The sequence below is a fragment of the Megascapheus bottae genome, chromosome 11, assembly GCF_031878675.1.
Source record: "Megascapheus bottae isolate mThoBot1 chromosome 11, mThoBot2.hap1, whole genome shotgun sequence".
NCBI lineage: Eukaryota > Metazoa > Chordata > Mammalia > Rodentia > Geomyidae > Megascapheus > Megascapheus bottae.
In genome coordinates, this window is record NC_143519.1 from 10,326,831 (window position 1) to 10,352,889 (window position 26,059).

At 39.9% G+C, this 26,059-nt stretch overlaps 1 protein-coding gene across 8 annotated transcripts in view; it reads right to left on the reverse strand.

The window, feature by feature from the left end:
* Positions 1 to 306: 306 nt before the first annotated feature.
* The window catches only part of Mbnl2 (muscleblind like splicing regulator 2), a 145,708-nt gene continuing 119,955 nt past the window's right edge, over positions 307 to 26,059 (reverse strand). For 4 of the 8 annotated variants that reach the window (XM_090341950.1, XM_090341956.1, XM_090341953.1 and 1 more), the window contains one exon: positions 307 to 3,115. In XM_090341950.1, coding sequence (XP_090198076.1) covers positions 2,988 to 3,115 — 128 coding nt within the window. In that variant the 3' untranslated portion in view covers positions 307 to 2,987. The remainder of the gene's footprint in view (positions 3,116 to 26,059) is intronic. The other 4 variants (XM_090341951.1, XM_090341957.1, XM_090341955.1 and 1 more) reach the window with 1 other exon arrangement.

Genomic DNA, 26,059 nt, shown 5'->3' on the forward strand with positions numbered 1-26,059 from the left:
GGGATAAGAGGGCTGGGTGCGAATGCTGAAAAGGGTGACAATTATCAAGACGTATTGTATTCATAAACTGCTTTGTTAAATGTACAACTACTTAAAGATAATAAAAAGAAGAATTTTAAAAAAGCCTGTGAATATTGATGAACAAGTTCCTTTTTTCTAGCTTTGGAAAAAGTCCAAGCTCAAAGCAAAATCAACCCAGAATTTGGTTTTCCTTGATGACCTCTAATATTACTATGTGAATGTCTAAATCTTTTGTTTAGCTAATCATCCAGCTGTCCAAAAGAAGAAGGAGAAAAGACCACACACTCCTTTTAAATGCTTCTTTTATTTCATTGGTTGTACATTGGGTGAGTGAACTGAATATTACAACCAAAACATAGAATTGATACAAATTAGACTCCTGTTTACACTGTAAGATAGAACTAAGGAGAAAATTTTGAAGTGTTACAGAAAGATTTAGTAGAAATGTTACCAGTGGCATATGGCTGAAAGAATATTTCCATGAAGTGCTGTTATTTCCTGAAAACCAAGAGTGAAATGTGGCTCCCATACAAGTGGACGGTTAGTCTCTTAACTACAGTATTTGTTGAATTGATATCTTCATGTCTTGGATATTGGTGATTTTTTTGTTTTTGTAATTAAACAAAGCATTTAAGATTTATTCATCATAGTCAGACTTCTGAATATAAACAAACTTTTGGCAAATAATATTTATACAGAAAAATAGTTTTAGATCCTCTCAAATCCCAGAATTATTCTATAAAATTACATTATAAATAAATAAAAAGCAAAATCTGTTGTACATGTATTTGTACATCTATGCATTTGCCTTGCCTCCTTCTTACTGTAAATGGCATATTTATGACTCTTTGCATATTATACTCACAATTCTGGAAAATGGATATTATAGTAAAAAATACAGTCATCTATATTTGTTTGGGGATACAGGTGATGTTTTGATGCTCCATTATTAAAGGGCTGAAAATAGTTGTGTGCTAGTAATTAAAAAAAAACTAAAATAGTGAAATGAAAGAAAAAAAGACAATGTTATAACAATTAGTCTACAAAAATATTTCAATGATTCCTGTAATTTACTTCTTAGTAATGTATACTATGTTTTCAATGAGGTTAAATGTATAAACAAAGAAAAAGTAAAAGAAAAAAGGAAACAAGTTTGAATGGTTTAGGCAAGTTGTAGCGTAACTACATTGTTATAGCTGAGAAAATTACAATAATACATAAAGATGAGACTATCAAAGGAATACAAGTTAGATATAATACCTTTCCACAAATTAAAAACAAACTCAGCAATACAAGCACTAGGTAAGATTACAATTAGAATGTGATTTTCTTTTGATAGGATTATCAGATCTACTATATAAGACAAATTGATAGTAATTAGACTTTGACAACATGAATTAAAATGCAGATTTCTTTTTTTCTCAAACCAAAAAGAAAAAAAAAGGACATGGTTGATGCATCTAGTTTTCAGAGTAGGCAATGATGCCAAAATTTAAAATATTTTACATTCAATCTCAAAAGTCAAAATACTTCAATCACTAAAATGTTCACAAAGAAAATGGATGTTTTAAACAATTACACGTAATATCCATTTATAACAGCTGTTGTGTTCCTTAATAATTTAAAAACTATGTAGGTACTGTATAGGCTATGTGCAACATATAAAATGTGAAATATGAAATATTTGGTACGATAGTGCTTAAAATAAACTTTAAAACAAACTTTCTGAACAAAATTTAATTGTATCGCTATTACCTTGAAGATCAACCAAGTATTTAAAAAAGTAAACAACATTAAAATATGTTTTATCCATATATAGTATATATGTATGTGTATATATAATATGTATGTACTTGTATTAAAGTTTTTTATACTTTTGAGACATAAAATATGCTTTAAGTGAAAGAATTAAAAGAACTAGTTTTTTTTTTTCTCCATGCGGTAGTTAGTTACAACCCTTTATCCAACTTTTGAAATGCAAAAACAGTAATGGATTTTTTTAAAAAGTGAAAACTATCTACTTTTTTGTTGTTTACATAGTAATTTAGATTAAAGTCACAGTCAGGTTTGCAGTGACTAAACTCAAACTTACTTAAATTAGAATATTATACAGATCTCCTCACCTACAGCTTCCTTGTTTGACTAGGTTTGGATTAGAAGAGTTATTCTGTAACAGGCAACTGGATGGTGAGTTTGAAAGGCTCATCCTTGAGATTAAATTGTTGGCTTGGGCCTCTCATTCTTGTCAAGCTGGATGAAGTCTGGCAAAATCTAGGCACTTCTACAAAGTCTCTCTTATAAAACAACTTTAAAAATATACTTGTAAAATAATACCTTCAAGACTTTGTTGGGTGGGGTATGAAGCTCATACCGTGCAAAGTTTCATTTTCAATCTATTTAATGTTACTCCAGAATCATAGGATTCAATGCGGCATCTCCAGGCTAACCAAATCCCATACTTGGATGTGTCCCAGTACTTGTGCTTGAACTTGCATTCGATTTTAGACCTGCAGGGGCAGGTATCTGTTTTACTTCACTTCTTATCTTTGCTGCAGCGTGCACTTTGTCAAGAAGTGAAAGATTCCCCTTCGATTCAGTGAGTCAATGATAGGACAGTGGTTCGAGTTAGAATTGAACCTGCCCTTGGTATAGATTTTTCTTCTTTAAACTAATGCTAATCGTTTATTGCTAAATTTGAAATATTCAGAATCGAAATGAGTATTATTGGATGGGCTTTCTGCTATAGTTATGGAGATAAGACAATATTCCTAGGACAGAAACTATGTTTAGAAACTCTTTTAAAAGTAACCTGTATCCTCTTATGTCCTTAAACATCACAGCTGGTCTCAGGTAGTTAACTATCTTAGGTTGGAATATACTAAGCATACCATATTTAATACTCATATATGGATATAGCAGCACTACTTCTTAGAGTTGTGATCTGTCCAGAAGAACTAAATCTTTATTTAGCATGCAGTTTGTGGCAATTCTATGGAGGCGGAAACAGGATAGTATGTACAGTAACAATGTTTAGTTATTCTCAATGCGGATTCTTGGCATTCCATTCCGTTTCTGCTGATTATTTCAGAATTATCTGTTAAAGAAAAAGACAAGCAGGATTAGGATGCCTTCTGGGAAAGAGGAGAACCAGTTAGCACTTTACTCTTTTTTTGAAAGGGAGAACTTTCTCCCATTTTCTTATAATTCTGATGCGATTCTAGTTTTGCACAATCTCCATTGTTCATACTGGAGAAATTTTACACTCAGCCACTTGTGCTACGTGGCCACTGTAGAGAACAGCAACGCACAGCTTTCTGTAAGTCTGTGACAGCACACACGTGGTCATGCAGTCCAGTTAAATCTTTAGCTTTATCTCCCTTGGTTATATGCTATTATTATCCAGCTAATATTTGCTATGGTGGTCAAGAAGTCTAGCTAGAAGATTTGTCTGCACCTGTAAAGATCTTTGTAAGCTAAAACATAACTATTTGCAATGCATCACTAGTCAGGTATTATCCATCTATTGACTTATAATTCAAAGATACAGTCCCACTAATAGAAATTCGTTCCCCCAATATAGTAACAACCGGCTTCAAATTCAAAGTATTAAAGAGAAAGATGAATACCAATCTAATGAATCAATTAAAATATTCTTAGTAAGCATGGATAAGGTAACGAAAACGAAACTGTGATTCCTCTGGTATGATTGCCAAGTTCATTTCCTATTCCAAGCATTTGCAAAGGAACAAGAATTGGGCCTATTTCAGCTACTCCATTAAGTACCAAGCTTAAATGCCAAGTTTTGAACAGATTCTTACAAGAACACTTCCACTTGTTGCCATGTTTTGACAAAACTTTGTGTAATTAATAAATTGAAATGTTTATTTACTAAATAGTGAAGACATCTTTGCTTAGAAAATAACTGATAAAAATTCTTTGAGGGTACTGATCAGCAAATATTCTTAGACATGGGAATTCAATTCCTAAGAAGAACTTCATTTCTAAAAGTACAATTTATTATGCTATTATGTCAAAAATCATACAAGTATTTTTTCCCCTTTGAATGAGACTCCTGATGCTTATAAGCAATAGTTTTAGCACACCTGAACAGGTTTTCCCATAAAGTAAATAAGCATACTCTTTATTTCACGGAAACACTGATATGTAGAGAGTTGATAAAAATACAAGAATTTACATTAATTACTTATGCCAACTGAAAGCAGAAAGCAACAGGAATCGAGTTCATTCTTTTAAAAATATCTTGGAATTTAAAAAGCTAACTGGGAAAAAATGCCATTCCTTCATGCACATATTGATAGAAATAAAATAATGTATAGTAATGGTTATATGTAGGTACCATCACAGTTTCTAATCTTTGATACTATCCAAATACTATAATGCTATTACTATCATTTATATCAGTCAAATATCTGATCACTAAATTTTAGGTTTGAATATTTGACTGTTAAAAGAATTTTTTTTCTGCCAGTACTGGTGTTTGAACTCAAGAGCTCTAAATTTGACTGGCACTCTACTACTTGAGCCATACCTCTAGCTTAGCTTTTCGCTGGTCATTTTGGAGATGGGGGGGGCTTATAGACTTTTCTGCCTGGGTTGGCACTGAACTGTGATCTTCCAGATGTCAACCTCCTGAGTAGCTTAGGGTTTCAGGTCTGAGCTACAGGCACCTATTCTATTTCATTCTTGTGCTGCAATACTATCGGTAAGTTTTTCAAATAAAATTGTGTCTAAGATATAAAATCATGTCCCAGCTTTCTATTTTCTTTTATTTTAGTAAGAATTTCTCTGACACACTTAAGGAAAAAAAAAGTCCAGTAGTTTCTTAAGTTAATATATAATACTGAATACTTCAAAAGATATTTGCATGTGGCTTATTAATTGAAAACAAACTGCCATAGAGAATGAAATTTTGAACCACCTGGAAAGAAAAGTGCTCTCCTAAAAAGCCTGGCCATAGGCAAATCATCATTTGCATTATGGAAACTACTTCTAATGCATTGAACTTACATTCAACTAACAGCCATTATGACCACTGAGTTTAAATTGCATTGAAAATCAGTTTCGGGGTGAACTAAGAGTGTTACCTGGCTACCTTCCCAGGACACTCCTGTCCCTCAGTCACAGTCTTCTACACTTAATAGATGGATAAGAACAAGTAGACACGAGCCATGATGCTGCTTAATTTGAGGCTATCACCGTTGCCTGGAACCTTGACACGAACACTCTATCTACCATGGCCTTGTCTCTGGATTCCTTCAGGCTCATACACACGGTATAAAAAAAGAAATAGACTCTCAGAAGGTGTGATGAACCCTGAGTGGTTTATGAGATTTGATATCAGGAGATGGAGGAAGCTGTGAGCGTTTCTCCTTAGGTGTACCAATTTGAGAGTGGCAACATTGTTTTTTGAAAAGAACCATTTTTTATTTTTCTTCAGAGAAAAGTAGCTGGTGGTTACAGTTTGAGTGATGTGCCCTGTACACAGAGCCAAAATGGGAATCCACATGAGGACCAGCTGGCAACGGAGGCTTCTTTGATGGACACCTGTGATGGCAGACAGAACCCCAGGGGACCAGGGGACCCATATGTTTGGTGGGGAGAACACTTCGAGGACCCCATGGAGGGAAGAGGAGAGCCAAGGACACGCATATTCTTGGGTCTGTGAGAATTAGGGGAAATGTCATCATTCAAGAGGCATCTTTATTGACTCGTCCTTAATCTGCCTTTCCTGTATTCAGATTACATATTTAATTGGCATAACGAAACATAATTTAATGACGAATAAGTACATTTTTTTGCCTCTTCTCTTCAGAGATTTCTAAAATCTGTCTGAGCACCACTGTAATTTCTATAGCCAGGAGGATTGGAAAACATCAGATAATGACTATTTCTAGACGATCACAAAAACATACAGTCCTAAGATACCAGGCCTATACATGACCCTGGTACATGGGCTCCAGATCGAGCATGGACTACCCTGACTCCCGAATTTGTCAATTTAATACAAATTAAAACAGATGATCAAACGGAAGTCAACAAAACAACCATAGCTTCTTCCCTGTCTTAAACTGGATCTAAGTTGAGCATGATTGATACTCAATGTTCTACCCTCAGGCTCCAAAGGTACTGCCTCTACCTCCCAGGAGTTCTTGGAAGGGATAGCTAAAAATTGCAGAGACTGCATAGAATTTAGAGAAATAGAGCGCATGCTGGGTTTTCTGAAGATCTCTTCTCGGAAGTACCACTGTTTTTGTGGGGACGGTGATATGGACTGCCTTGATCTCTAGGGGGTTCTGAAAATTTCCATCATAGCCTTATAAATCACATATTCATTGTTGTCATATTTTGCAGATATGAAAGACAACAAAACTAATTTTAACTGGTTTATAGAAGCCAGATGTCTGCTCTCTCTGGCATGCAAACCACCACCAGGATGTGGACTTGGTGGGTGGTCTGAGAGGACACCAGACAAAGTATAGCTCTCAAACTCTTGTTTGTACCTCTAATGGGCCAGCTCAGGCGAGTGCTCAGAAGATTCCCGTGAGCTTAGGAATCTGATGAGTCCCAGAATGGGGCCTGAAAAACAACAGAGCCTGATGTACTAGACAGAGACAGCCATTGTGACAGTGACTGTGTGGAGGACACAGAGGGGGAGAGATTGCCAAGGTCCTGTGAGACAGTTGGGCCTGAGTGGCCAACCACATCCCACCCAGGGTGCCGCCCAACGGATGCTAAAACCGTATTTGCTCTCAGCGATAGAACATCCCATCTAATCTCAGCACCACTGCTCCAGATGCTAAGAAACTTCAGCTTGTGAAGTCACAACAATACAAAGATAAACAAATTCTCTATCTGCCTCATGAATGGCCTATTTATTCTCATAAACAAGTAGTATTTTATATAATATATAATTTTATATGACAGAAGGAGGTTAAATTCTTAAATAAGATTCTAGCCAATCTTATTGATTGATTGATTGATTGATTGATTGACTTTTTTATGGGTCATGGGGCTTGAACTTGGCCTGGGCATGGTCCCTGAGCAATTCAGCTCAAGGCTACCACCCTACCCTTGAGCCAAGGGTTTTCCCGTTTTCTAGAGGTTAATTGGAGATAAGAGTCTCAGGTCCTTTTGTGCCCGGGCTGGCTTTGAACCTTGATCCTCAGATCTCAGCCTCCTGAGTAGTTCGGATTGTAGGTTGTCTAGCCAATCTTATATAGTGAGTTAGAATTCTGAACTGATAGTTTTGTCTTCCACTCCTTTTTCCCCTTAGACGAGAGAACACACAAATGAGAAGAGCTGATGCCCACAAAATCCACAATTCTATTTATAAAGTAAAGGCTCAGAAGTTCCTTCCAAAGTCTCCAGTGGCTCCTCTGGTTGTGACAGGCAGATTTGTGTCTCTAAAGTATTGGTTGTAGTAGTAGAGCCTACTTATTCATAAGGAAAAGAACTCATGCTAAATGCATTAAACCATCGTCTCGAAGTAGTTGAATTTAAGAATCTAGTGATTCTGCTCAGTATACATTCTAATAATTACAATAAAAATATATGAAAACAATCTGCGTTCCATATTGTCTACCCTTCCAAAGAAAGTGGAATCTCAGCAATTAAATCACCTTCCAGAATAGGGTTCTGTGTGGGTCAAATGTGTTTGGGCTGATTTTTTTTTGTCGGTCATGGGGCTTGAACTTTGGGCTTGGGATGCTGTCCCTGAGCTCTTCATCTCAAGGAAAATGCTCTACCACTTGAGCCACAGTGCCACTTCTGGTTTTCTGGTGGTTAATTGGAGATAAGAGTCTCATGGACATTTTAGTACCCGGGTTGGCTTTGAACCAAGATTCTCAGATTTCACCCTCCTGAATAGCTGGGATTATAGGCGTGAGCCACCAGCACCTGGCTCTGGCTGCTTGTGTGGGAATACTGCTTCTTGAATCTAGCACCAGCTTGAGTTGTAGCAAAGTATGGGGAGGCAGGGATGGGAGAGTGAATGGGGTAGGGAGAGAAGGCCCACTGGAGAGCTAGTTCTGCAACTTTCAGACATTTGGCTTTCAATCCAAGGAACAGGGCACTGGGCCAACAGACACCTACTCCCTACAAAGAAAATACCATCATCTCTCCCTCAACTGAGTCATCTGCAATAAAATATGCATGTTCTCTTGTCTCTTCCCTAATGATGATGGATTTAGGCTAGGCCATCTATCGAGAGAAAGAGAGAGAGAGAAAGTGAGAGAGAGAGAGAGAGAGAGAGAGAGGGAGGGGGGGGAAGGGGGAGAAGGGAAGGAGGGGGAGAAGGGAGGGAGGGAGGGAGGGAGGGAGGGAGGGAGGGAGGGAGAGAGAGAGAGAGAGAGAGAGAGAGAGAGAGAGAGAGAGAGAGAGAGAGAGAGAGAGAGAGAGAAAGAGAAATGGTTTTGGTTTAAGGCAAAGTAGCATGTGTCAAAACTAAACCATTGAACTTGAACTCAGCACCATGACCTTAATGGTTGATCTAGTCAGGTCTCATGAATGAGTCTAAAACAAGATCAAGTAATATAGTCGCTTTTATATTTCAGGACTACCAGATACTAACATTTCAGACTCTTCTGCCATGTGGTCTCTCTCCTTTGGAAACTGAGTTTCTCAGTGGCTTCTAGGAATGTTTACATTTCTTATGTAAAATGGCCCATTGCAGAGATGCAGGGATGTCAGATGACTCAATTAAATAATTCAATTCATTTGAACTCTGTTCTGTGAGAGGGGGAGACATTTCAATGAATAGACCATTTGTTCCTCTGTATCCAAAACATGAAAACAATTAGAAAAGAGGAATAAGGGATGTTATGGTTCAATCTTTCAGCGAATAGCCACGCAATACTACCTTTGTAATGTGGACTTCAGAGAGAGGCATAAGCTACATCTTGAAAAATATCTGTGTGGCCTTGAAAAATAAAGGAAGCTCAGTGGATCTTGATATCACCAGCTGGTACAGTAATTGAGTTCCACAGCAAAACTGAATACCTGGAGTCAGAAGGGAATGCTTACTTCACCTGAAGGCACGGGCCTGATGTCAACAATGGGCGCACAGGAGGCCACTACTAGGTGTTGGTGACATGTACAGATAAATAAATATAGCCACTGAGGACAGAATGCTGCCTTGTTGGCATCTAATAGAAGACTGCCAGAGCATTCACAGGACAGAGAGCAACAGGGCAGGAAAAGGACCTTTTGGACAAGAGGTAGCTCTGTACCCTGTAGGGAATTCCATATTTCAGAACTTTCCAAGAAAAACAGATCCACCATCCTGGTCCCTCTAGCCTTTGTTATATCCAACAAAGGGGAAAGCACTCCAGGCTGGGGCTAGAAAAACCCACAGAGGAGGGAAACAAAAACTCCACCTGAAGCAAATTCATCTTGGTAGATTCCTCAGAATTCCTTGTCCATGGTTACAGGGCCCTGTGTCCTCAGAATGCAACTAATGAACAGAAGTTTCACTGCTTTCTTGAATATGGTTATTTATTTTAAAATGGAAAACTGAAGTTTTCTCGAAATACGATCAAGCGGGCTTGCCTCTTGCTCACAATCCTGATCTCGCTCCCCTGTCCCTTCTTCTGTCCTTGCCTTCTTTCCTCCCATAGTGCTCAGGATCAAACCCATGGCCCTGCCCAAGCTAGATAAGAGCTTTTCCTCAGGGCTGCACCTCTGCCTGTTTGCTTCATCCACAGTGTTCTTCTCCTTATTTGGTTGCACACACTCCTTTTACTACTCTCCATTCCTACCGCTCCATTTGTCTCTACTGTTTAATTTCTTTTCATCTCTGCCCTACTTCCCTACACCGCTTCTCCATGGCAACCTCAGTCTGAGGAGATCCCTCATCTCATCTGAGATACAAAACCTTTGGACTATTTTGGTTGTAGCAAATGGCAGAAATATAGTCGGGCAGTTGTATAAGTGACTCAATCTAATTTGGTATTTAATCAAAGACTTACTGAAGCCAAAAGCAAATGTCACTTTTATCCCAGTGAACATATGGTATTAGAGAAAAGGTAATTAATTAAAGCAATTATAATTATTCATGTCAATAACTATACACTTCCAAGCACTTTCTTGAGCACATCTCCTGACAATATAAACTCTAATGGTATGAAAAGTTCAGAGATAATTTGTGGTATGCAGAAGGGCATTTTGAAAATTAGTCTTTCATTACTGTGGGGGAGGACTTTGCTAGGGGATGACAGTGTTGTACCATATTTCATTCTTTGAAAACATATTGTTATCTGTGCAGAAAAGCCATCTACTGAGGCCCTGTGAAAAAATGCTCCAATATGATTAGTTTCACTCTTGGGAAGAGCAAACTGAGGTGTGCTAGAATATCGATAAGGTTTAGTAGCATCCCAACGAGCAGTTTGGTTAGAAGTAAAACAGCCCTATCTCCTGGCGTTATAGAAGTGTTGAAAACAAAAACATAGGCGAGGGTGCTGTGTGTTTAATCAGAAAGTCAGAAAGCTATCTTTGCTCAGTAGTTTCCAGAGAAGGAAGAACCCTACACACTGTGACCTTGGAAAGGTGACATGGGAGCCAGGGGGAAAAAAGAAAGCATATGGAAATATGGTGGCGTGAATGGGTGTGGTGGTTCCTAGGGACAGGTCCCAGACTTTATTTTCTTCTTTTAAAGTTTTTTTAAATTTTTATTTTTTTCATATATTTTTAATTGTAATTAATAGAAGGGTTACATTATATTCACCAGATAGAAGGTGCATTACTTCACATACATTGACACCCTTTCTCATGTCTTGGTCCCCATTTCCCTCTCCCACCCCGGCCCCTCATCTTGTTTTCCTCCCTTCCTTATCCGACTTCAAATAACCAAATACGCACATACACAATATGTCAGATAACAAGGTGAAATATTGTATCTCTCATGGTATTTCACTTACATATGTCTTAAAAATTAAACTCCTTGTTGAGTATGATTGCCCATGGCCCTTGAGCTCAGGGCCTGAGCACTGTCCTTGGGCTTTCTCAAGGCTAGAGCTCTACCACTTGAGCCACAGCAGCATTTCTGGTTTTTTTGCTATGTATGTGGTACCAGGGTCCTCGTGCATGCTAGGCAAGCACTCCAACACTAGGCCAAACTCCTAGCCCTGGCACTTGACATTCTTGATCCCACACTACACTTCACATCCTCACTCTGGAAACCATCCCTGAATAAGATTTCAGGCATGACATTCTCTGCAGAGTATGGCTTCTAGGCTTTGACAGGTAGAAGATGGGAAGGTATTTTCTATCACATTCTGGAAGATTGGATAAGGTCTGTACTTTTGATGTCTTTCCTGAATTCCAAAGGGAAAGAAACCTCCAGGAATATTGGCAGTGTCCTAGCCATCCTGTGCTATTAGCTCAGTATTATATATGAACCATGTTAAGAGTGAACACGTGGTGAATGGCTGCATCTAAAGGGCCTGTGATGGCTAGGCACCATTGCAAAGTACTTTGGAAACTAAAAACTAGTAAGTCCCAGGATAGGAGCGTTGAATTCACTGAAAGAATTCGTGGAGAAGTCATCTTTTAAAAATGTTTTGATTCATGTTAAACTTTTTGTATGGTGTTTCTAGGTCAACCACTCAAGTATTCTGTCTCTACGGGGAAGCTGAGTTCTGAACCATGTGATCAAGGGACTTTGAACAAACTCATACAATTAAGTCCTGTCTATACAGAAGGTTACATTATTTGACTCTATCAGGAAACAACAGAATATTGGGCCATGCTATTTAAGAAACTATTCTAAGATATCTAGAATATTTACAGTGGGAGGAATGGAAGGCTACATTATAATAAGGAATAAAAATATAAGAAGTAAGTGAAAATAAGGAAGAGATGCTAAGGTTAAATAGACTGTCCAAATTTGAATTAGTTTCACTGAACTGGATATCTGGATATGGTGGTAGAAGCCAAGAAAACTTTGCTTATGCAACATAATAGTATGAACTACTTTGTTGTATAAGTGTTTTTGTACTTTGTTTTGCTCATCCCTATTTTTGACATCAGGATTATAAAGGCTATGAATTGGCAACTCAGGACTGAAGATGACATAAATCACATTTTCTAGACATGCAAATTCACAAAGTGCCCATGAAAAATTAAATTAAAGCAACAAAGAGCATTTAAAAAACAAGTTTATGCAGCAATTGCAAAGCAATTTTGAAAATACTCATTTATACAATATGAGATTTTTTACTTCCCAATATGGGTTTTTAGTCACAATACTAGATTGAAGATTCAGGCCAAGAAAAACCAAATCACTGAACCATGATTCTGTTGGATTTAGTGTAAAGTCCCCAACAGTGCCCAATGCTTTGCTCTTGTATCCATTACCATTGGGTTTAATTTAGAATCCTGGGCACATTTTGGCTGCAGTATCTCTTTTGACAGTGGAGCAGAATATATAATTCAGCCTGTTAAGAATTGCCTTTGAAGATACCAAAGGCAGAAAAGCAACAAACTGCTAAAATTTAGTAAAAAGGACCAGAAGGATTAGTGTTATATGCACCACACAAAAAAGTATGTCTTACTGCATGGCAATTGTGCATTTCTCAAATCCGTAAGATGTTGGTACCACTGAAAATTTCCAGCACAATTAGGGTCCCTCCTTTTAAGTGTGTGTGTGTGTGTGTGTGTGTGTGTGTGTGTGTGTGTGTGAGAGAGAGAGAGAGAGAGAGAGAGAGAGAGAGAGAGAGAGAGAGAGACAGAGAGAGAGACAGAGAGAGAGACAGAGACAGACAGAGACAGAGACAGAGAGACAGAGACAGATATACACGTAGACAGGATGAAAGAGAGAAATTAATAAGAACACTGAATTGTGTCTAAAATTAGGGTGTAAAGAAACATCAAAAAAGTACCTATTAGTGGACTTTGGGAGTGTTTCTATGTCATCAACCAGACCTGTAACCTTTCTGGACCTTGGTTTCTCTGCTTGTATCATACTAGCTCCTGAGCAATGTGGTGGGCCTTAGTTCAGGGAAGGCAACATTTGTCCCCAGTCAGCTCCTGGAACTTTCAAAGTATCCTTTGTAGGTTGGAAGCATGGTCTAGTGGTGGAATGCTTGCCTAGCATGCACAAAGCCCGGGGTTTGATTCCCCAGTACCACATACACAGAAAAAGCTGGAAGTGGTGCTGTGGCTCCAGTGGTAGAGCACTAGCCTTGAGAAAGCTCAAGGACAGTGCTCAGGCCCTGAGTTCAAGCTCCAGGACTGCCCAAAGAAAAAAAAAAGAAAAAAATCCCATGTAATAAATGACAAGGGGAAACAAAGGAAGGAATTCCTTCATCCTGAAGGATGCCACTCTCTCTTTAACTTCTTCATTACTAAGTATCCCTCTCAAGGATAGGAGGTCAGGTTCATTCCTTCAGCACGTGCTTTTGGAGATGATCACTTTTGCATTATAATTATTTTTGACAGTAACCATTCACATGCTTGTTCACTGCTTGTGCCATTTGCTATAGAAGCCTAAAGGACTCGATTGGTTGAAATGGAGTCTTAAGGACTTTTTGTGCCTGGGCTGGCTTGAAACCCTAATCCTCATGCCCCAAGGAATGAGGCTTCTGGGTTTGAGCTTCTCTGCTTGGATCTCTCTTTTCCAGTTATTTTAGTCCTTGCAGTCAACTCTTTGCAGCCAGGATTATCTACCAGTGAAGTGATGCCATTTTTTTTTGGTCTGTGTTCTACCTCATGTTCACTGGACTGAAATTCCCTTGATCTCACTAACCAACAATGTTTTCTGACCCTTTCTGATAGTGAGCTTGTCCTCTGAAAAGGCCTTATCTCTACTAGAAAGTAATAAGGCAAGAAGCAAGCATAAAGGGGATCCAAATAGGGAAAAAGGAAGTAAAACTATCCCTCTGTGCAGATGACATGATCCTGTATTTAAAGAATCCTATAGACTCTACTCCCAAGCTCCTTTAGCTGATTCAAAACTTTGGAAGCGTAGCAGGGTATAAAATTAACCCTCAAAAATGAACTGCCTTCCTCTACGCCAACAGTGAGAGGAATGAGGCAATAATCAGGAAAGCAACTCCTTTTGCAATAGCCTCAAAGAAAATAAAGTACCTAGGAATTACCTTAACTAAGAATGTAAAGGACCTTTTTGATGAAAACTTTAAAACCTTGAAAAAAGAAATTAAAGCAGAACTGAGGAAATGGAAAACCTCCCATGCTTCTGGATTGGAAGAATCAATATCATGAAAATGACAATCTTGCCAAGGGCTATCTACAAATTCAACGCAATACCCATCAATATCCCAATGTCATTCTTTAAAGAAGTAGAAGAGGCAATCCAAAATTTCATATGGAATAATAAAAGACCCCGTACAGCAAAAGCACTTCTTAGCAGAAAGAACAGCGCAGGAGGAATTTCAATACCAAACTTTAGACTTTATTACAGAGCTATAATGATCAAAACAGCTTGGTACTGGCACAAGAACAGGCCTGAAGACCAATGGAATAGAACTGAAGACCCAGATATTAAACCAAGACCTATGGCCACCTAATCTTTGACAAGGGAGCCAAAAAAATAGAATGGAAGAAAGATAGCCTCTTCAACAAGTGGTGCTGGCAGAACTGGTTAAGCACCTGCAGAAAACTAAAGCTGTACTACAATTAACTCCAAATGGATCAAAGACCTGGAGGTAAAAGTCGACACTTTGAAAACTTTACAAGAAGGAATAGAAGATACACTAGGCCTCCTTGGCACAGGTCGAAACTTTCTTAATAAGGACCAAGAATCACAACAAATCAGAGAAAGGCTGGATAAGTGGGACTGCATTAAACTGCGGAGCTTTTGTATGGCAAAGGACATAGCTAGTAAATTAATTAGGAAGCCTACAGAGTGGGAGAAGATCTTCACCAACCATACAACAGACAAAGGCCTCATATCTAAAATATATCAACAGCTCAAAAAATTGAATCACTCCAAAACTAATCTCCAAAGTAACAACCATCCCATTAAAAGATGGGCCAAAGACTTAAAGAGAGTCTTCTCTGAAGAAGAAACAAAAATGGCCTCTAGACACATGAAGAAATGTTCAACATCTCTAGTCATAAAAGAAATGCAAATCAAAACAACTCTTAAGATTCCACCTCACTCCAGTTAGAATGGCCAGGATCAAGAAATCTAGTAACAACAGATGCTGGAGGGGATGTGGCCAGGAGGGATCACTACTATACTGTTGGTGGGAGTACAAACTCATTCAACCACTATGGAAAGCAGTATGGCAGTTCCTCAAAAGACTAAACATAGAGCTCCCCTATGACCCAGCAATTCCACTACTTGGCATTTACCCAATCATCCAGAAACAAGGACATACTAAATCCACCAGCACAACAATGTTCATTACAGCACCATTTACCATAGCAAAGATATAAACCCAACCTAGATGTCCCTCAGTTGATGAGTGGATCAACAAGATGTGGCATTTGTACACAATGGAATTCTATGCTGCTGTCAGAAAGAATGACATTGCCCCATTTGTTAGGAAATGGAAAGACTTAGAAAAGATCATATTAAGTGAAGTAAGCCAGACTCAAAGGAACTTAGGCTCAATGGTTTCCCTCATTTGTCATAAGCAGTAGAAACCTTGGGCTCTCATAGCAGAGATTTGCAATAGAGCAAAACCTAGATACATAAGGCCATATAGTAGGACGCTAAATGAAAGGACCTCTAGCATATAGAAACAAAAGTCATATAATGAGTGATTGTTGTTCTTAAGGTACTATGTTATTTCTCATCTCTTTTGCTCTCCCTTGGTTATCTCATATTGTTACAGTATCTCACTTTGTTACCTGATATATTGGATATATTTGTATTTGGTTATTTGAAATTGGATAGGGAAGGGGGGAAAACAAGATGAGGGGTGGGGGTGCGGGTGGGGGGGAGGGAAATGGGGACCAAGACATGTGAAATGGTATCAATGTATGTGAATTAATGCACCATCTATCTGGTAAATATCATGTAACCCTTTTATTAATTACAATAAAAAAAACCTCTCCCCTTCTTCAATGGCAGCTCTGGTTAGAACCCAGTTTCCCCTCAACAGATCAGTGATTGTAAATTATCAAATGCTTTTGCATTTTAAACATTTTCTACCTATCAGTTACCTATAGTAGTTGTAGTAGTGGGGCTGGACTCAGGCCCCTGCTGTTTCTCTATCACTTGACTCTGTCCCTACTTCCAGCTACTTTTATTGTTTTCAGTATGTTGTTAGAGAGGGACTCCTGTGTCTTCCCTCCCATTCCCACATCCCTCAAGCCAGCCATGAACTCTGGTTTTCCCTATGTCTACCTCCTGAGTAGCTGAGATTACAGTCATGACTCTTAAAAGTCTTTTATCTTGACTATTTCTTAGCATTCTTAGCATAATGGGAAAGACAGTGGTCCTCCCAGGGGATTATGAAAATGAAACAGTGCATTTAGTAAGTACCTGGTGACAACAGGCTCAAGTTAAATGATGTTATTATTGTTGTTACTGTTATTACTATTATGTGGCAATATTTAAATGATTTCACTTTCTTTGTCTAAGCCACACAATATAAATCATGACACATTATAACATTTGTTAGTAATGCTCAGATCTCTGTGCTTGGAGCAAATGACTTTTTTCTTTCGCTGTTGTTGTTGGTCATGGGGCTTGGACTCTGGGCCTGGGCACTGTCCCTGAGCACTTCAGCTCAAGGCTATCGTTCTACCCCTGGAGCCAAAGTGCCACTTCTGGTTTTCTAGTGGTTAATTGGAGATAAGAGTCTCACGGACTTTCCTGCCTGGCCTGGCTTTGAACCTTAATCCTCAGATCTCAGCCTCCTGAGTAGCTAGGATTACAGGCGTGAGGCACTGTGCCTGGTTAGTTAATGACTCCTTATGGACTCTTCCATGCACTTAATCTAGTAAAGCCTTTATCTGTCTTTCACCTTCTCCCTGCATGCACAGCATGAAGAAGAAGTGAGCTTTTCAAATGAAGTTTAACAAACAAAAATCCCCACACCCAACCAACTCTTAAAACACCTTTGTCTACTGTTAGGGCATGTGAATGGACTTTTCTCATTCTTTACACTTTCTGTAGCTTTCCCTCTTTTACTACCCCTTCTTGTTCAAGGCCAATGTTCACAGAGCAGAGAGTCAGAGGAGAGCCAAGGAAAGAATGCGAACCATAAGAATTGATCTAAGCAATCCCTTCTTTCCAGAATCCTCCCAGCAGAAGCAGCTCCATCGTCTGCCCATACACCTCAGTGTAACAATAGAAAAAGTCAAAAGAAGGAGTACTAGAACACTTAGGAAATTAATACAGGGAAAATACTTTGGGAAAAAAATGAAGCATTGAAGTTGAACATCTCTGAGTGTTTTTTTTTTTGTTTTTATTTTTAGTCCTCAAAAACTTTTCTAAATTATAAAGAGGAACTAAAGCTATATTTTGTTCAATTAAAAAAAGAAAGGCCCAAGAGTGTGGCATAGTGGTAGAGTACTTGCCTAGCATCCATAAAGACCCAGGTTCGATTCCTCACTACCACATACATAGAAAAGATGAAAGTGGGCTGGGAATTTGGCCTAGTGGTAGAGTGCCTGCCTAGCATGCACGAGGAACCCGGGTTTGATTCCTCGGTACCACATACATAGCAAAAAGCCAGAAGTGGTGCTGTGGCTCAAGTGGTAGAGCTCTAGCCTTGAGAAAATCCAGGGACAGTGCTCAGGCTCTGAGCTCATGCCCAGGACTGGCAAAAAAAAAGATGAAAGTGGTGCTGTGGCTCAAGTGGTAGAGCACTGGCCTTGAGGAAAGCCCAAGGACAGTGCTCAGGCTCTGAGTTCAGTCCCCAGGACTGGAAAAAAAGATACATTTAACACTGTACAATAGCTATGTGTTGATGGCTGGGAAAAAGGCCTGTGCAGTGTCAGGAATCTGAGTTTCTCATCCCTATGTCCCTATATCCTCTCATCCCTCATTCCATCACTCTCTGCCCATCTCCTCACTACAATGGAAAGTGAAAAGCTTGGTTTTCAATCTACTTCCTCCCCAACCCCTCAGTACGGGTATGATCTCAGATAAGTTCCTCAGTGTCTCTAAACTGTAGTTCCCTCATCACTTCCATTAGAATAATAACGGTCCCTTTCAGGGGGATTTTCAGTTTTAGTGAGATACTGTACATAAAAGACTATGCACCGTGCTTGGCAACATGGTAAGTGCTTCATGGAGGTCTGTGGGGTGGCTTAGGTTTGTGCTGTCTGCATGCTCTGTAGGCCTTGGGCCCAGCCAGGATCACTTCAGACTCTGCTCAGCAAGAAAGGTAACAGGGTAAAAGAGAAAAACACCACACCAGGCAGGACACAGATAACTGAATTCAAAGCCTTCCTCCCTTACTTGAGTTGAGTTAGATTCTTCATTGATCCAAGCCTCTATTCCAATTTGCAATGCAACACCTATCACAGTTTTAAAATGTTAGTTTAGAGACACGGCGTGATGACAGTAAATTCACTCTCATGACTTAGTGTCTTCTCTTTCTATAATTTAGTTGATCATGGTCTTGAGTCAGATCTACAATGACTGATGCACCAGGGACCAGAGGAAAAATGGGTGGCATTTTACAATGATCTGTTTAATAATGCTGTTTTCAAAAATGCCCTGTGATGACTCTGTATTTGATTACAAGAAGCTTTTCGAGGGGAGTTGAAATCAATGGATACTACGGAGCATGCAGACTGATGGGAAGAATAATACAATTTGATTGCCCAAACGAACACCAACAGATCAAAAGCTCCCAGCATGCACATTTGATGCAGAAGCATGATAGATTCTAGTTGTTAGAACAGCCATCATCTGTTATCAGCTGATGCCCCAAACTCTAGGCAACTGGCTTGTTCTAGCATAAACAGAAGGGCGGAACTGTAGACAAGAGTCATTTTCTTTTTAAACTCTATGGGAGAGATGTCTTAACGGAGAGTGATGTGGTGAGGAAGGGCAAGACGTGAAAATCCAGATGTGCTACAGGCTGATGGTAGCCTCCAATCGAGCAGAGGAGATCAAGGAAAGGATTAAGAAAGCTCTGGCTTTGTGTGATTCAGGTTCACTCATTTTGTCTATTCTTTCCATCTGTTTCATCACATCATGGACTGACTTGCTTTTTTGCCAGGTCAAGTTAACACTCAGCCTCTCCCAGCTACCTACACACTCAGCAGAGTCACGGTGACTCAAGCCTCTAATATGGTATTTCCTGTCCTGTTCTCATCCTGGCCCTCCATAGCCTGACCTCTTCCCTACACAGCTGTGCAGCTGCATTTTCCAGGACTTCCTACTCTACCTTGTGCTCCTAACTTCTGGTATTATCCACTCCCTGGCAGTGAGGTCCAAAGCAAATCATTCTTGCTCACACAAGCCACGCTTTTTCTTCTTTTAGACCTGAAGAACAATGCCTGGTCTGTTTATCTATGTGATGAGAGAAAGCCCTGGACTGGTTCTGAAATCCCTTTCTGAACCACATACTCTCTATCAGGGAACAGGTTCATGGGAGGAAGCTAGTTCATTGGGTGTGTCCTTGAGAGTAATTTTAGCTCTGTCTCCTGCCTGCCTCTCTTTTGCTTTCTGGATGCTCTCCAGGCCCTCTTTGCTATCCACTCTTGCCTCTATGATGATCTGCCTTCCCACAGGCTCCAGAGCACCGGGCCAGCTGATGACAGATTTAAACGCCTCAATTGGTGAGGCCACACTAATCTTTCTCAGGTATTTTGTCACAGTGACAGAAGTCTGACAACAGGGGCATCAAGGTTATAGACAGACTTGAGATCAACTTGCGGGCTCTGCCACTCATTAGGGCTATGATCAAAGTTTATCTTCAATGTCTTGATCTATGTAAGAGAAAATAGAGCCCATTTATAGGTTTAAATGTGAAAACATACATAAAATGGCACAGTGGAGCATTTAGGAAGGTGAGTTCCCTTTTCCTTTGACTCCATCTTTATCTCTACTCTTGAAACTGGCCCATGCCATTTATCTCATTACTTTACCCATCCTTTATCTAATGTCCACAAACCCCTCAGAGCCACTTTAGGGATGAGCTCTCCTATAGAGCTTATTTTCCATGAAGTGATATTTATGCATTGGATTTTGTGTTGTTTTGGTTTAGATGGTATGTCTCAATGGAGTCACATCTTGACTGGACAATGAACCCCTGAATCTCCTTGACCGATGGCCTCCAAAATGGTCACAGACTCAGTCAGATACACGTGGGTTGGATGTTAGTGCATACAGCAGTGTGATCTGGGGGTGGAGAGGCCAGATTAAAAGCCATATCTGAAAGCCAGATGATATCATATCTGGCAAGCAGAGCCACTGTCACCACAGGCTTTCCTCTGAGCCCCATTCATCTGCACATAAAAGCTCGTTACTCCCCAAATAGCCATACAGGAAGGTAGGCAGCATGGAAAGGGCTTAGGTAAAATAAATGCCTTGGAGTGAAGGTTCACTCTGTTCATGGCAGCTCACTCAACCCTTGGAAATGGGCCTGGATTTCTGCCCTTTGGCTAGGTTCTCTCTTCCTTTACAAATCTAGAGCTGGAAAAAAAAAAAACAAACAGCTAGGGTGAACCACATATTCGCTCTGCTCCAAGGAGGAAACCTAAAATTAGAGAAGTAGAGCGTGATTTTTCTACCATCGACAAAAGCCAAAATACTGACGGCACTATAACTTTCCAATTACAAAAGTGCCCCAAATCCCATCAAAATGCAAAAAAGGGTGGGATTTGCAGGTGTAATATATATGGCAGAAAAGCTTCACATAAAGACTCGACACTTTTTTTCTGTTCAGCTGTATAAAATTGGAGCGGATATTATATCTTTAGGTGGTATATACAAAAGAATTTAACCCAGCTTCTCATCATGAGGTGTAAATTATTCATGGAAAATGAAACTGTGTAAGACCACAAAGCTTATATAACCTGGCTTTCCTTAGAGAATCTGCAGACATTTATTAATTAAACCTCACAGTAGTCCTTCAAAGTAGCTGCACGTAAGGCAGGAAAACAAAAGGCCTAGTGTCTCCTTATTTTCTGATTTCATTAAGGGAAAAATTCATCCTCCTCTAGGTGGTTCTTATAGACATAAGTTCATCCAAGATGGGCAGAGTACTCCCAAATTTGACAACTCTTTCTTGACCCTACTAGTAATAGATCTAGATTTTCTAACTCTGATGGACAATGGAAGTTAGAATTGAAAAAATTGCTAAGTAGCTTTACTTAATAATGTCAACTGAATGCAAACACTGTCATTTTTTATAGTTTATCTTACGATAGACTTCAATTTCAATTCTTCTCTCTCTCTCTCTCTCTCTCTCTCTCTCTCTCTCTCTCTCTCTCTCACACACACACACACACACACACACACACACACACACACACACACACACACAGAGAGTCAGGCTTCCTTTCTCTGAAATATATTTGACATGGCAATTCTATTTCATTTGAGGCAATCATGCCCAATTCAGAAACCAGCCCCTTTCTCTACAGACACAGTAGTAACAAAGCTAAAGGTAGCTCAGTCACTAAGGCAGTATGGTGCCTAGAAGCTGTCCTAGCCCAGACGGTTGTTTGCAAGGGCTGGATTATAACAGTTGCATTCTATGTTTGGGGGAAAGAGAAGAAAATACTTGGGTCCAGCTGCTTTGAGAATCAAGGAAACTGTGAAAAAAAAGAGTGTTTCACAGTTTGATCAGCAGCACAGAGGATGGCCAGCCGCTCTGCCATGTATTTCAGGAGCGATCTGACAGGAGCCTACGCCTCCCACACTGCAGAACCAAATGGTTACTTGTGAAGCAAACACAGGCCCTCCCTTTTCCCCCCAATGGGTCAAGTAGTGAATAGCAGAAAACGTTGAATGCCTCCTACATTTGTCTTGATATAGTCCCAACAGATGGCCTTGAAGAATAGGAATCTCACAAAGCAGATGTGAGGAGATGTCACGAAACCTGACCTTACCCTTCTTGGTGAACTTACAAGTGATTGTGAAGCTGAGCTAAGTATGAAGTAGAATGTTTCTGAGATTTTTCTCTTCCCTCTTTAGTAGCTTAGAGCAGGCCAGCTGGAACATCCCAGATAATACATAGATCGTTTATTTCATTTTTTTCAAAAAGACTTTGTTTACATTTACTCTCCATATAGTGAACTTCTATCAAGCATATACGGAAAAGGGAAATTGATGGCTTCTCTTAAATTCCAATGACGAATGGCTCGAGTAATTTCCCATAAACCCTGTTGAATGGACAAAGTCTGTAGAGGAGGCCTCAGAAGTTGTGGTGGCCTTGATACCTCCTATAGATAAATATGAGGCAGCACTCCTTGGAGACATGGTTAAGTGCTGGTTAACATATGCCAGAAACATTATTGGACTTAGCATTTAAGACACCTCTGGGTGCTTAGATTAGATTCCTAATCCTCAGTTGGAAAGGATTATTTTCCCCTAATAGAAATATGAAACGAACAATGAATCAGAGAGATGATGGAGCTTACTGTCCAGAAAGCCATACTAAGGTGACACGGAGTGACACTGGAAGGCAATGTTTTTCAAGCACAGGCCTGGAGGCTTCTGTGTATCTCACTGAGGTAGGCAGCGGGAAGCAAGAAACTGAGAAAGTGTGGCAGTTGACCAGAGGGGAAAATGCAACTGCCATTCTAGAAGGGACTGGGCTCGTGTCCCATTCACATCAGCCCGCATGTATCTTTCGGTCACCTGATGCTGATTTATACACAGTACCAAATGGCTTTATATTTCCTTTTGGCTAAAAGTAATATTCCCAAAGCAGCGGGAACTGGTGAGACCAACAGGCTACTTGCTGCTGTTCCTGGTCCTGGTATAGATGCTTTATGGTTCCTGCAGACTCTCTCTTCCAATCAGTCTGCTCAGAATTTCTAGGTTTGGTTTCCATCACTACCTACTTGAAAACCCCTAAGTGGCAGAACCCTTTAGCCTGGCATGAAGGCCCTGCAAACTAGGAGATTCTGATTGTTCAGGTTGTTGGCTCTTCTCCAGCTAAACAGGGAAGCTGCCATGAGAAGCTTTCATCAACCTTTTTCCTCTCACGAATGATATAGTTACTTACAAGAACCTACTAGATCTGAAATGTTCGAACTGATGGTCTGAAGGGATCAAATTAGCTTAAAAAAGGGAGAGAGGGGTCAAAACCCAGGTACATTTGGTGTTGAAGATGAGAAGGCAGGATGCTTGTCCTTCTACAGCATCTGAGCGTCCTCTCTACTCTCTGTCCTGCCCATGTTACCTTTGTGACAAATCCATGCCTCAGGCTTGTGTAAGGGGCGCATATCTCAGTGGTTGTGAGGATTTCTTCTGCCTTTCGCAACTGAACAAGACCAGATTCCTCTTTCTAGTTGAGTTAAAAGGGTGACATCTTAACTGGATTTTTATTTCACAATCATTAGTAAGTCTCTGAGTTGCTTACATTTAAAGAATTCCCAAGTTCTTCTGTAGATGCTATGAGACTTGTTGAAAAAAAAGTCATACCCCCAAACCTATGGTTTGATGATTTACTTTTCTGTGTAAGCAGACCTTAATCAAGTATTGCTTTAGAATTTTATTTTATAACAACATGCAACACAGTAGCAACTGTTGAGTCAGACAAACTGTAAAGCTCAGAATCTAGGATTCAGAAAGCTAGTACTCCTTTAATTACAGTTGTTGACATGAAATTAATGTTAGAGTTGTTAGTCCCTTACTGATTACACCAAACTTAAAATGATTTGACTTAGTTTCTAAATGATCCATACTTCCTATTTCTTGCCTCTTTCTACAATTTCTACTTTTTCTCCCTTAAATGAAACCAAGCAATCAGTAGATTGAAAAAAATATAAATGACATTGGCCACACGCTAATAATATACAAAGGAACTTGCTTTGAAACTCCAAGACCTTCCCTTTCCTAGAGAAGACCTCTTTAACATTTGAAATATGCAACTTGCTACTGAGTATAGGTGAAATTTTGATATATTATGCTTCAAGCTTTTTTTTCTAACAAGAAATTTGGTAATAAAAATCAGATATTTAAAAAATCATGCAAACATGGTTGAAGGAGATAGGATGTAGACTCAGCAAATATCCATTTTCTTCACGAGAACAAGGAAGTATCTGGGCATGGAACTGCATGCCTGTTATCCCAGCTACTCAGGAGGCAGAGACAGAAGGTCTCTAGTTCGAGGCTAGCTCAGGCATGGTTAGGGAGATCCTATGTAAAAAACAAAATGCTGGGGCCAGGAGTTTGGCCTAGTGGGAGAGTGTTTGCCTAGCATGCACGAAGACCCAGGTTCCATTCCTCGGTACCACATACATAGAAAAAAGCTGGAAATGATGCTGTGGCTCAAGTGGCACAGTGTTAGCCTTGAGAAAAAGCCCAAGACAGTGCTCAGGCCTTGAGTTCAAGCCCCACGATTAGCAAAAACCAAAAACCAAAATGCCAAGAAACCAAAGGGCTTGGGCCATAGTTCAGGTGTGAGAGCGCTTGCTTAGCATGCATAAGGCCCTGGGTTCCAACAGAAATGATGAGCAAGTGATAAGAGGTATTTTGAATCTGATGACAGGAGGATATAAACAGCTTCTTTTCCTTTGGCCATCCTATGGTCTAGGTAAGGAACTTGCTGGCCTCCCTTTGTGATTCCCATTAGGGAACTTGGTGTGGGTTGATGAGCAGAACTGCAAACACATAGTTCATATTGCATCTGTGCAGTCTACTCCTTACTCCTTCCTGCTTTATCTCAACATGTGGAGGACAGAGCAAGAATTGTCCTGGGGGATAGGGAAGGGGGAAACCAAGATGGGGGGGAGGGGAGGGTAATGGGGACCAAGACATGTGAAAGGGTATCAATATAATGCACCTTCTATCTGGCAAATATCATGTAACCCTTTTATTAATTCCAATAAAAAATATATATATAAAAAAAGAATTGTCCTGGGGGTTTGTTTTCCTCCTGGCCACCCAAGGCATTCACACCTCTCGTTTCAGTGAGGAAGCCTTGCGCCTTGGGATCCCACAGTCACTGGCATGTGGATTCAGGCCCCCTAGCCTGCAGGAAGCCGGATGCAATTTATGCCAACCCGCTATTCCCCAATGCCCAACTTACCAGTTTTCCTATCAGTCTTGCCTTCCTGCCAGCCTACTCCTAGATTATTTCTCATTTTGTATTAGCACCGTGGATTATTTTTATTATATAGCACACACAGAATTCAAAACGAAACAATCTCCCCCACACAGAAATTACTCTTTTCTGAAGGTGGTTTTTAGGTGAAGGGAGAATTTATTCTCCATCATCACACATGCTATCTCTTTGTGACCAGGAAAGCATATGTCTAAGTTGACTGCTAAAGTCAAGGGCACAGTCACAGCTTGTGGCTCTAGGGAACAGTCAATGGCTCTCACTAGTTAGTGTCACAATCCAAGGTGGTACTGGAACATGCATTAAACCCACAGAGTTAAACTCTCCTAATGGTTTACATCCAGCTCTGTCTGTGAACCTAGTGGTACATTTTTTTTCTCCTTCTAGGATGTATAGCTCTAAGGCCAGGATTCTGGACAGATTGTCTACTGGGGACTGAGTGAGTTCGGTGGTACACTATGACCAATGTCAAATTAATACGTATTATGAGGACGTCAAATTTGGTCCTTAGAATGAAGGGGGAGAGACCTTTCTAAGAGGAGAGTTCTTCCTCTACCACAGGTCGTAATGAATAAACCAAAGCAAACTAGAGACAACTCTGGAGTACCCAGGGGTGCACCTTCCATTTTCATGGGGCAGTTCATAAACCACTGGAGAAGTCCTGCTGTCCTAAAAGGAATTTAAGCCTATCAGGTTAATTACACAATATTAGGTACGAAAACAAACAGTGCAACACAAAACATAGCTACATCATTATTTGCAGTAAATGTTAACTCTAAATAAGTGCAACCTGTCTGTAAATGCTTGCTATAAAACTAATTAAAAAAAATAAAATTTGATGGATAAACATG